Below are 12,313 nucleotides of genomic sequence, written 5' to 3' on the forward strand. Positions count from 1 at the left end.
GTTTTTCGGCGGAGGCCAGGGGGCTGCTGGGTAAGTAAAACACTATATATTTGGGCGGTTTAAAATAACTTTCCTTTCAGTGCAGCAGCTTTTTCGGGAGCAGCGCGTGAGCAGCTGGGAAAGTCAGTTTGAAAGTAAATTTAATTTCCTTTTGTTTTTCGGCGGAGGCCAGGGGGCTGCTGGGTAAGTAAAACACTATATATTTGGGCGGTTTAAAATAACTTTCCTTTCAGTGCAGCAGCTTTTTCGGGAGCAGCGCGTGAGCAGCTGGGAAAGTCAGTTTGAAAGTAAATTTAATTTCCTTTTGTTTTTCGGCAGAGGCCAGGGGGCTGCTGGGTAAGTAAAACACTATATATTTGGGCGGTTTAAAATAACTTTCCTTTCAGTGCAGCAGCTTTTTCGGGAGCAGCGCGTGAGCAGCTGGGAAAGTCAGTTTGAAAGTAAATTTAATTTCCTTTTGTTTTTCGGCAGAGGCCAGGGGGCTGCTGGGTAAGTAAAACACTATATATTTGGGCGGTTTAAAATAACTTTCCTTTCAGTGCAGCAGCTTTTTCGGGAGCAGCGCGTGAGCAGCTGGGAAAGTCAGTTTGAAAGTAAATTTAATTTCCTTTTGTTTTTCGGCGGAGGCCAGGGGGCTGCTGGGTAAGTAAAACACTATATATTTGGGCGGTTTAAAATAACTTTCCTTTCAGTGCAGCAGCTTTTTCGGGAGCAGCGCGTGAGCAGCTGGGAAAGTCAGTTTGAAAGTAAATTTAATTTCCTTTTGTTTTTCGGCAGAGGCCAGGGGGCTGCTGGGTAAGTAAAACACTATATATTTGGGCGGTTTAAAATAACTTTCCTTTCAGTGCAGCAGCTTTTTCGGGAGCAGCTGGGAAAGTCAGTTTGAAAGTAAATTTAATTTCCTTTTGTTTTTCGGCGGAGGCCAGGGGGCTGCTGGGTAAGTAAAACACTATATATTTGGGCGGTTTAAAATAACTTTCCTTTCAGTGCAGCAGCTTTTTCGGGAGCAGCGCGTGAGCAGCTGGGAAAGTCAGTTTGAAAGTAAATTTAATTTCCTTTTGTTTTTCGGCAGAGGCCAGGGGGCTGCTGGGTAAGTAAAACACTATATATTTGGGCGGTTTAAAATAACTTTCCTTTCAGTGCAGCAGCTTTTTCGGGAGCAGCGCGTGAGCAGCTGGGAAAGTCAGTTTGAAAGTAAATTTAATTTCCTTTTGTTTTTCGGCGGAGGCCAGGGGGCTGCTGGGTAAGTAAAACACTATATATTTGGGCGGTTTAAAATAACTTTCCTTTCAGTGCAGCAGCTTTTTCGGGAGCAGCGCGTGAGCAGCTGGGAAAGTCAGTTTGAAAGTAAATTTAATTTCCTTTTGTTTTTCGGCAGAGGCCAGGGGGCTGCTGGGTAAGTAAAACACTATATATTTGGGCGGTTTAAAATAACTTTCCTTTCAGTGCAGCAGCTTTTTCGGGAGCAGCGCGTGAGCAGCTGGGAAAGTCAGTTTGAAAGTAAATTTAATTTCCTTTTGTTTTTCGGCGGAGGCCAGGGGGCTGCTGGGTAAGTAAAACACTATATATTTGGGCGGTTTCTGAACCCGAGACACCACACTTGTGGTGTCTCCCACCCGCCCTCCTCCTCTAACCAAAAAAAAAAGGACTCGGTGGGATGTTTATAAGGTAAGGCTTTTTCGATTTCTCTGGTTTTATTGTGATTGGTAAAAACTTTTCGTTCCTTTTTCATTTAACTAAGTTTAAACTTAAGATTAAAAATGGCAGGAGATCTCAGACCCGTATTATGCTCCTCTTGCTCAATGTGGGAGCTCAGGGACATGGCTGATGACCCTGTCTCCTTCACGTGCAGGAAGTGTGTCCAGCTGCAGCTCTTGTTAGACCGCATGACGGCTCTCGAGCTGCGGATGGACTCACTTTGGAGCATGCGCGATGCTGAGGAGGTCGTGGATAGCACGTTTAGTGAATTGGTCACACCGCAGATTAGGATTGCTGAGGGAGAAAGGGAATGGGTGACCAAAAGGCAGAGAAAGAGCAGGAAGGCAGCGCAGGAGTCCCCTGCGGTCATCTCCCTCCAAAACAAGTATACCGTTTTGGATACTGTTGAGGGAGATGGCTCACCAGGGGAAGGCAGCAGTAGCCAGGTCCATGGCACCGTGGCTGGCTCTGCTGCTCAGAAGGGCGGGAAAAAGAGTGGAAGGGCTATAGTCGTAGGGGATTCGATTGTAAGGGGAGTAGACAGGCGGTTCTGTGGTCGAAAACGAGGCTCCCGAATGGTATGTTGCCTCCCAGGTGCACGGGTCAGGGATGTCTCAGATCGGCTGCAGAACATTCTAAAGGGGGAGGGTGAACAGCCAGTTGTCATTGTGCACATAGGCACTAATGATATAGGTAAAAAACGGGATGAGGTCCTACAAGCAGAGTTTAGGGAGTTAGGAGCCAAGTTAAAAAGTAGGACCTCAGAGGTAGTAATCTCAGGATTACTACCAGTGCCACGTGATAGTCAGAGTAAAAATGAAAGAATAGTCAGGATGAATGCGTGGCTTGAGAGATGGTGCAGGAAGGAGGGGTTCAGATTTTTGGGACATTGGGACCGGTTCTGGGGGAGGTGGGACTATTACAAATTGGACGGTCTACACCTGGGCCGGACTGGAACCAATGTCCTTGGAGGTGCTTTTGCTAACGCTGTTGGGGAGGGTTTAAACTAATGTGGCAGGGGGATGGGAACCAATTGAGGTCAGTTGACAGTGAGGAGGTAGTAACAAAAGCCTGTAAGAAACTAGATCATGAAGTCAGTGTGACTAAGGGGAAGAGCAGGCAGGGAGCAGATGATGAATATAAAGGGACTGGTGGTCTGAGGTGCATTTGTTTTAATGCAAGAAGTGTAGTTGGTAAGGCAGATGAACTTAGGGCTTGGATTAGTACCTGGGAGTATGATGTTATTGCTATTACTGAGACTTGGTTGAGGGAAGGGCATGATTGGCAACTAAATATCCCAGGATATCGATGCTTCAGGCGGGATAGAGAGGGAGGTAAAAGGGGTGGAGGAGTTGCATTACTGGTCAAAGAGGATATCACAGCTGTGCTGAAGGAGGGCACTATGGAGGACTCGAGCAGTGAGGCAATATGGACAGAACTCAGAAATAGGAAGGGTGCGGTAACAATGTTGGGGCTGTACTACAGGCCTCCCAACAGCGAGCGTGAGATAGAGGTACAAATATGTAAACAGATTATGGAAAGATGTAGGAGCAACAGGGTGGTGGTGATAGGAGATTTTAATTTTCCCAACATTGACTGGGATTCGCTTAATGTTAGAGGTCCAGATGGAGCAGAATTTGTAAGGAGCATCCAGGAGGGTTTTCTAGAGCAGTATGTAAATAGTCCAACTCGGGAAGGGGCCATACTGGACCTGGTGTTGGGGAATGAGCCCGGCCAGGTTGTTGAAGTTTCAGTAGGGGACTACTTTGGGAATAGTGATCACAATTCCGTAAGCTTTAAAATACTCATGGACAAAGACGAGAGTGGTCCTAAAGGAAGAGTGCTAAATTGGGGGAAGGCCAACTATACCAAAATTCGGCAGGAGCTGGGAAATGTAGATTGGGAGCAGCTGTTTGAAGGTAAATCCACATGGGATATGTGGGAGGCTTTTAAAGAGAGGTTGATTAGAGTGCAGGAGAGACATGTTCCTGTGAAAATGAGGGATAGAAATGGCAAGATTAGGGAACCATGGATGACAGGTGAAATTGTGAGACTAGCTAAGAGGAAAAAGGAAGCATACATAAGGTCTCGGCGGCTGATGAAAGACGAAGCTTTGAAAGAATATCGGGAATGTAGGACCAATCTGAAACGAGGAATTAAGAGGGCTAAAAGGGGTCATGAAATATCTTTAGCAAACAGGGTTAAGGAAAATCCCAAAGCCTTTTATTCATATATAAGGAGAAAGAGGGTAACTAGAGAAAGGATTGGCCCACTAAAGGACAAAGGAGGAATGTTATGCTTGGACTCAGAGAAAATGGGTGAGATTCTAAACGAGTACTTTGCATCGGTATTCACCGAGGAGAGGGACATGACGGATGTTGAGGTTAGGAACAGATGTTTGATTACTCTAGGTCAAGTCGGCATAAGGAGGGAGGAAGTGTTGGGTATTCTAAAGGGCATTAAGGTGGACAAGTCCCCAGGTCCGGATGGGATCTATCCCAGGTTACTGAGGGAAGCGAGAGAGGAAATAGCTGGGGCCTTAACAGATATCTTTGCAGCATCCTTAAACACGGGTGAGGTCCCGGAGGACTGGAGAATTGCTAATGTTGTCCCCTTGTTTAAGAAGGGTAGCAGGGATAATCCAGGAAATTATAGACCGGTGAGTCTGACGTCAGTGGTAGGGAAGCTGCTGGAGAAGATACTGAGGGATAGGATCTATTCCCATTTGGAAGAAAATGGGCTCATCAGTGATAGGCAACATGGTTTTGTGCAGGGAAGGTCATGTCTAACCAACTTAATAGAATTCTTTGAGGAAGTGACAAAGTTGATTGATGACGGAAGGGCTGTCGATGTCATATACATGGACTTCAGTAAGGCGTTTGATAAGGTTCCCCATGGCAGGCTGATGGAGAAAGTGAAGGCGCTTGGGGTCCAAGGTGTACTAGCTAGATGGATAAAGAACTGGCTGGGCAACAGGAGACAGAGAGTAGCAGTAGAAGGGAGTTTCTCAAAATGGAGACGTGTGACCAGTGGTGTTCCACAGGGATCCGTGCTGGGACCACTGTTGTTTGTGATATACATTAATGATTTGGAGGAAAGTATAGGTGGACTGATTAGCAAATTTGCAGACGACACTAAGATTGGTGGAGTAGCAGATAGTGAAGGGGACTGTCAGAGAATACAGCAGAATATAGATAGATTGGAGAGTTGGGCAGAGAAATGGCAGATGGAGTTCAATCAGGGCAAATGTGAGGTGATGCATTTTGGAAGATCCAATTCAAGAGTGAACTATACAGTAAATGGAAAAGTCCTGGGGAAAATTGATGTCCAGAGAGATTTGGGTGTTCAGGTCCACTGTTCCCTGAAGGTGGCAACGCAGGTAAATAGAGTGGTCAAGAAGGCATACGGCATGCTTTCCTTCATCGGACGGGGCATTGAGTACAAGAGTTGGCAGGTCATGTTACAGTTGTATAGGACTTTGGTTCAGCCACATTTGGAATACTGCGTACAGTTCTGGTCGCCACATTATCAAAAGGATGTGGATGCTTTGGAAAGGGTGCAGAGGAGGTTCACCAGGATGTTGCCTGGTATGGAGGGCGCTAGCTATGAAGAGAGGTTGAGTAGATTAGGATTATTTTCATTAGAAAGACGGAGGTTGAGGGGGGACCTGATTGAGGTGTACAAAATCATGAGAGGTATAGACAGGGTGGATAGCAAGAAGCTTTTTCCCAGAGTGGGGGTTTCAGTTACTAGAGGACACGAGTTCAAAGTGAAAGGGGAAAAGTTTAGGGGGGATATGCGTGGAAAGTTCTTTACGCAGAGGGTGGTGGGCACCTGGAACGCATTGCCAGCGGAGGTGGTAGATGCGGGCACGATGGAGTCTTTTAAGATGTATCTAGACAGATACATGAATGGACAGGAAGAAAAGAGATACAGAAGCTTAGAAAATCGGCGACATGTTTAGAGAGAGGATCTGGATCGGCGCAGGCTTGGAGGGCCGAAGGGCCTGTTCCTGTGCTGTAATTATCTTTGTTCTTTGTTCTTTGTATGTTTTCAAGAAGGAGTTAGATATAGCTCTTGGGTTTAAAGGGATCAAAGGATATGGGGCGAAAGCGGGAACAGGTTACTGAGTTGGATGATCAGCCATGATCATAATGAATGGCGCAGCAGGCTTGAAGGGCAGAATGGTCTACTCCTGCTCCTATTTTCTATGTTTCTACGTAATTCCGAGTAAAATCAATTTGCACAAACTCAATGCAATTTCTCATCGTGTTAAATTAACAGAATTAAACTGCCCATAATTTGATATAAATTAATAGGGCTCGATTTTCAATCCAGGGTCGGGAACCTGATGTCCGGATCATTCCCAGGACCCAACCCCATGCCATGTCTACGTTACTAACACGCCACTATTTTAATATGCAAAGCCCCTAATTGAGTCGGAGGTGAGCTCGGCGGACAATTAGTGGCACTAGGCACTGCCTGAAGGCAGAAACTGGCTCTGGAGTGCAATGCTCAATTCACTGTCTAAAAGGGTGGTAGAAAAAGATTCAATAGTAACTTTCAAAAGAAAATTGGATAAATACTATTTCATGTCCTCACAGCCACTGCCCCTTTAATACTGTGGGCTTTAATTTTGCTGACAAATTTATCTTGTGAATATCCTCCCAACCCAGTATGAGCTGTTAAACTCGTTTCTTTTTGTATGCTTCACGAATTTGAATCCTTGTCATGTGACACTCAGTTTGCCTACACATGTCTACTACATAAGGGTGCTATGGAAAATAGCTTAAAGAATTGTATGTACTCTCCAGCCAGACCAGACAGTTTCTCCAAATTTGGACTCCATTTTTAAGAGAATTGTAAACTGTCCGCAGGGGGAAAAAATGAATAAACCTGGAACCCCCCCCCCCTCCACCCCACCACCCCTCCAAAGACTCTTACTTCATCAATTAATGGAGATTATAGGATTCTGTTGGATTCCATCCCTGCTATTCATGTCTTTTTCTGCTATAGATTATCCACCCTAATAAATTGCATAGGGGTAGAAATTGCACTCTGTAAATTTGGTCAAAAAAGTGAAAACAAGTTTGTATAAAATTTATCCGTCCACCATTTTAACAAAGATATTAATCCACTTCCAATTAATGCTGGCTCAAGGTCATAATGGATAAAACAAGTAAAAGTTGCAAATCATGAGACATGATGCAGTTTAAGCAACTGTAAATCACAAATCACACAACCAGTTGAAGCTAACACCAAGTTCTTCTTTTATTCATTTTACTGTACATATTATATATCAACTATTTATTATACATTGGTAATTTTCCTAATTTAATAAAATTAGACATGTTCACACTATCCATTGCTCGTAACTGCTATAGCAATTTTTAAAATGGCTGTTTGTGTGAACCAGAAAAGTCTTTACCTGTCATAGCCTTCATGAGGGTGTGAATACAAGTTGTCTTTCCTGCACCACTTGGGCCCAAAGTCATCATACCATGTCGTACACACTGAGTTTCAAACAACTGGATAACCTTCAGTCTCCACGGTGCATGTTTTACTAGACCTCCAGCCTCAATCTGAAAACAAAGTCCTATAGAGTTCTTGAATAAATCCTATATCTAAAATTGATGTTTAACAACATTTAATTTTCAGTATTGCTGAAAATAGAGACATTATGTTGAAGCTTTTCGTCTTGCACTCATCAGGACAATTTGCAAGAATACCAATGTAAGGGAAAACAACAAATTTATACTGTATGAGAAGCGAGTGCTGATTGGTTGGCAAGTGAACTCTGATTAGTAGAGGCATTGCCATGGAGAATGCAGCAGTTATGGTGACTGACAGTTAACTGCCAAGCTTTGTTTGAAATTTAAACCAGGCAGCTTGACTCTGATTGGTCAAGGCATTGCCCTGAAGAATGAACCAGCAAATGTCTGTCACTTATTTTGTGTAGCTGAAACAGGCGCAATGTGTGTACATATGCTTCCAGTACGGGCAAATCCACCACACTGCGAGCCCCACTGACAATCTTAAATTGGTTGTCAGCGTATTTCTTAGCACACTGAGGATTATTTAGCAAATGTTGTCCAACCGCGGAATCATGTCTAATGTTGGACACTGTGTTTTAAGTTTTGCAAGCATGGACTAATTGGGTATGGCCCATTGCGAACAGCGAAAGGGACATGTTGTTTGATACGATCCACCAGTCTTTGGGACATATGGCCTATATACCTAGCATCACACTGGCATTGAAATTCATATATCACATTGCTCATTTGTGGAATAGGCAGAAGGTCTATTTGGCTTGACGACAGCATCCTGTTAGTGGTGAACACCACACGTGTTGCTACTGCGTAGTAGCAGTATGAAACAGCTAGCTTTACCTGTTGCTCAAATGTTTGGGATACCTTCCAGGGTAATCTGAGGAGGCTGGGCACCTTTCAGGGCTGAAAATGACGGCCTTAGGCCCGTTCATAAGTTTGCATGATATACAGTGAGAAATTATCTGATCAGGGCAGCCATTGTCACGCAGGATGTCTTTGATTCGCCCTATTTCATCATCAAGCTTGCATGGTGAGCAAATAGCTCGGGCTCTATTTATGAGGCTGCCGATAAGGCTTGGAAGTTAACTGTCAGTCATCATAAACTGGTACCTTCTCCTTGGCAAGGCCTCTATCAATCAGAGTCCACTTGCCAACCAATCCGCACTCTCATCTCATACAGTATAAATGTGTTGCTTTTCCTTACATTGATATTCTTGTGAATTGTCCTGATGAGTGCAAGACAAAAAGCTTCAACAAAATGTTTCTATTTTCAGCAATACTCAAGTTCTGTACTACCAAATGACTATTTAATTTTCAGTACTTAAATATTTCAAATACTAATTCAGTCAATACCATTTACCATTTTGAAATGCTAATTTTGGCAACTGCAATGCAGTCCATCTAATTGATGTTCTCTGTTATGGAATATTGTTAAAAGCTACACTTGTAATGTATTGAAACTCAAATAATTCACACAGTGAATGACCAGTACCTGTTTGTCAATTGCAGCTTCAAACTGTGGATAGCCAGCCTTATCCAATTGAATGCCAGGAAACAAATCCTCTATCAGGCTGAGAAACAAGGGTTCATCCTCATCAATCTGGAACCAGGATTCAAAGAGTGATAAACAGTGAACTACTTGTACTAATATCTCACATGCAAGTCCTGGGTCTGTGATGAAAATTATTCCTCGGATTCAATGCAACACCTTTGAGCAGTTATTAATGGTTGTTTGGTGGACTAGAAGGACATAAAGTGTGGTTGGCCCCAGGGGTCAGTGCTGAGGCTATTGATACTCCCTCGAGGGGCAATCTTCCTCTCTCAATCTGGCAGCACTGGTGATGCTGAACTGCAATCTCAGCACCCAAAATTCCTGTTGGGCCTTATGAAAATAAAACAGGTACTATTGGCTGTGTTTCAGGAAGGAAGCAAGAATTCTGGGTGCTTTGCTGTTACTTCAATCCATGGACTGAATAAATTATATAATAAAATTATCCTCCAACTTCCCTTTTACAAGTTTTCTTGTTCTAGTTAAGCTCTCTACTACTATCAGCCTTTCCTTAATTTTCTTATCTATCCTATCTTAATTTTTTTTAAATGGTTGTAGTTAACATATATTTGAACCAAAAATTGATTTGAAATCGTATACCATGAGCTGGTTACATAATTTGCCTAGAATGCTTTCTTAAAAATGCTATGGTATTCACCTCATTTATCTGTGGTGCTCACCTCCTCTTTACACAGCCACTACCCTTTGGCCCAATGCTCATTGATATAATCAATGGTTCTTTTTCTTTAGGCTTTGTACTTTCACTCAATAAAACTGCAATCAGCACACTCCTCATCAAAATGCTCACCTTCAACCTCTCCATTAGCTCCATCTAACAACCTGTCTACAACCCCACATTTCTCACTAAGATCCTCAGATGTGTCATTACTATCCAGTTCTATGTCCAATTTTCCCATCACTCCTTGCTTCAATCCCTCAGTACAGTTTTCTCCCAGCCCACAGTACCAACACAGCTGTGCTCAGAATCCACAATGACATCCTCTAAGTGTGAAGCACGCTCCCTCTTTGTCCTTCTCGACCTCTCCACTCACCTCAATTGACCATTCCATCTCCTCCACCATCGCTCCTGAGAGCTAGCTCCATGATGTACATATTGTTACAGTCAAGTGAAGAGGGGCCGAAGGGCTTCCCTCTTTGTCCTCTCCCTGTTTGACTACAATAGATTTAATTCTTTCTTAAAGTGGATAGACTGGCCAATTCAGTAGGTGTTTGATTACTTACCTGCCATGATCATAACAAGAACCAATCGGACAGGTTTTCTTGAGTTTAACAAAGAAAGAGGTTAACTTTATTGTACCTAAATTGAACTAATAAAAATAATAAATAATGTGCCAACTTTCACTCACACACACATATTTGAGGTGTACACACACACACACACACACACACACAAATAGGTTACAGAGTGGGGAAAGGTAGATTGGTTGAGTTAGAGTCCATAGAAAAAGGGGTATACAGTCTGTGGAGTTTGGTGATTCGGCTTGCTTCTTGCTGAATCTGGTGGTCCTGAGGCTTTTAGTTTAAAGAGGTAGATGACTGGTTCGGTGGGTCTCTTGGAGACAGTGATGCTGATGATTTCCTCCAACGGGGTTTCTGATTGTAGGGGAATATGCTAAGGTGGTCAGTCAACAAGCAGGATTTGAAAGCTTTCAAGCTGGAATGGAGAGAGAGAGAGAGAGAGAGAGAGAGAGAAACCCCCACACGGGTCTGCACTTGTCAGCGTCCAGTGGCTTCTCCTTTCTCTGCTGCAAAAAGACACAAGTTTAAAACTACACATGGAGAGGGGCTTGTCACATGACAGTCACTTAGTCATTCAAACATAGCAATTAGCAGTATTTCTTTCTTGCTAAAAAGAAAAAGAACAAGCAGATCCTTTAAACTTCCTGGGTCTTGGTTCTTGCTGGGGCATGAGCAGATATTTTATCTCCCTCCTCACAAGCATTGCAGTGTAGCATAGTGTTGCAAATTAGGTGACTATCCTAAGCTGCCAGCAAAGTCATCCTTGTAGCTTTTCTTTTTTAAATGTCATTAAAAGAAAATAAATTCAGATCTCCAGTCAATGGATTAAAGAAAATTATCATTCAACAAAGCACATTGGCTTAACATACACAATTGCACATACATGAATGTCGTGCAATGCAATTTCAAGGCTATAATATTTTCACATTTTAAACATAAAAGCTATCTTATAGGATAAGATGCAGCACGTTAAAGGCCATTAAAACAAATAACTAGATAACTGAATTACCAGTTTGGAAAGGTTCATGTCTCGAAGGACTCTCATGACTATTGTAGATTCAGTATCTTCAGGGCTGGCTCGTTTGACAGCTCCAAGCGTTCGTAAAACGGACAAAATATTGCGGAGTCCAAAATCATAATGAACCTGAAACACACAGATAATAATCATGGTGGAGTAGAGAAAGTTGGCAGTGAATTTTCATACCTTATAACCTGCTTGCAGGGCAAAATTTTAGGATATTCAATCAGTACTCTTCAGTTTACACGATCAAGCATGGGATATAAAGCTTTAAACTACAATGAATTGTAGTTTTTCTAAACTTTAATTTAATATGCTCATTAATGTCAGGGATGTTATTGCTGGGGAATTGAACTCTACCCATTGCCCAATGTCACATTACACACTTCCACAGCAAATATAGCACAACCAGGTGCAGATAAAGCTCTCCATACTGTACCCAATAACATGCCTTAGACCCAACTTCAGAAGAGCATTTCGTACTGTGTCAATCTGGCACTTTTTGCCATTTCTCAAGTCAACCAAACTGTGGCCTTTCTGAGTGCAATTGTCAATCAGATCTGTATTAGGAATGGTTGAGATGTCAACCCATGCCATTTAGGAACTGAATTGAAACTGTTCAATCTTATTTTACATAGGATCCTTACAGCAGTAGACCCTTCAATTTGCGATTACCACCAAGGGACATAAATGGAGTAAAGCTACACTGCATTTTGCATAAAAGATCCAATGTCCAATGCCACTATTCGAAAAAGAGCAGGGAAGTTCTGCTGGTATCCTGTCCAATGCTAAAACAGATTATCTGGTCATTTACCTCATTGTTGTTATTGGGGCATTGCTGTGCACAAAATGGCTGCCATATTTTTGTACACAAAATAGTGACTAGATTTCAAAGTAGTTCATGTTCCGTGATATATTTTACATTATCCTTAGTGATGTGATAAAACACAATATAAATGGAAATTCTTTATTCCAATAACTTGTCCCTTCAACATGAAAACAAGTGGGATAACATCTACAAATGTGACTATAGTTCTTGAGCCCAGTCTTGTATTGGTTTAGTTTAATTCAGTCACCATATAGAGAACCAGCTTACAGAATAGACCAACTTGTATATTTCTAGCACACAGCGAGCCTGGACTAGGTACAGCTAAGCTCCCTAAGGCACTCCCTGGTTTATCTGCACCAGAACACAGATTACCCAGAAATGCAGTAAGGCCAGCTGCAGACAGCTCTGTT

The 12,313-nt window shown here is 42.7% G+C and overlaps 1 protein-coding gene across 1 annotated transcript in view; it reads right to left on the reverse strand.

Annotated features, from left to right (window-relative positions):
• Window positions 1–12,313, reverse strand: part of LOC137378592 (dynein axonemal heavy chain 5-like) — a 334,675-nt gene that overhangs the window by 133,175 nt on the left and 189,187 nt on the right. Inside the window, exons 39-41 of the mRNA XM_068048894.1 lie at window positions 11,066–11,200; window positions 8,740–8,847; window positions 7,127–7,280 (exon numbers count right to left, since the gene is read on the reverse strand). Of these exons, the coding sequence (XP_067904995.1) occupies window positions 7,127–7,280; window positions 8,740–8,847; window positions 11,066–11,200 (397 nt within the window). The remainder of the gene's footprint in view (window positions 1–7,126; window positions 7,281–8,739; window positions 8,848–11,065; window positions 11,201–12,313) is intronic.

The sequence above is a fragment of the Heterodontus francisci genome, chromosome 17 (genome assembly GCF_036365525.1).
Source record: "Heterodontus francisci isolate sHetFra1 chromosome 17, sHetFra1.hap1, whole genome shotgun sequence".
Taxonomy (NCBI): Eukaryota; Metazoa; Chordata; class Chondrichthyes; order Heterodontiformes; family Heterodontidae; genus Heterodontus; species Heterodontus francisci.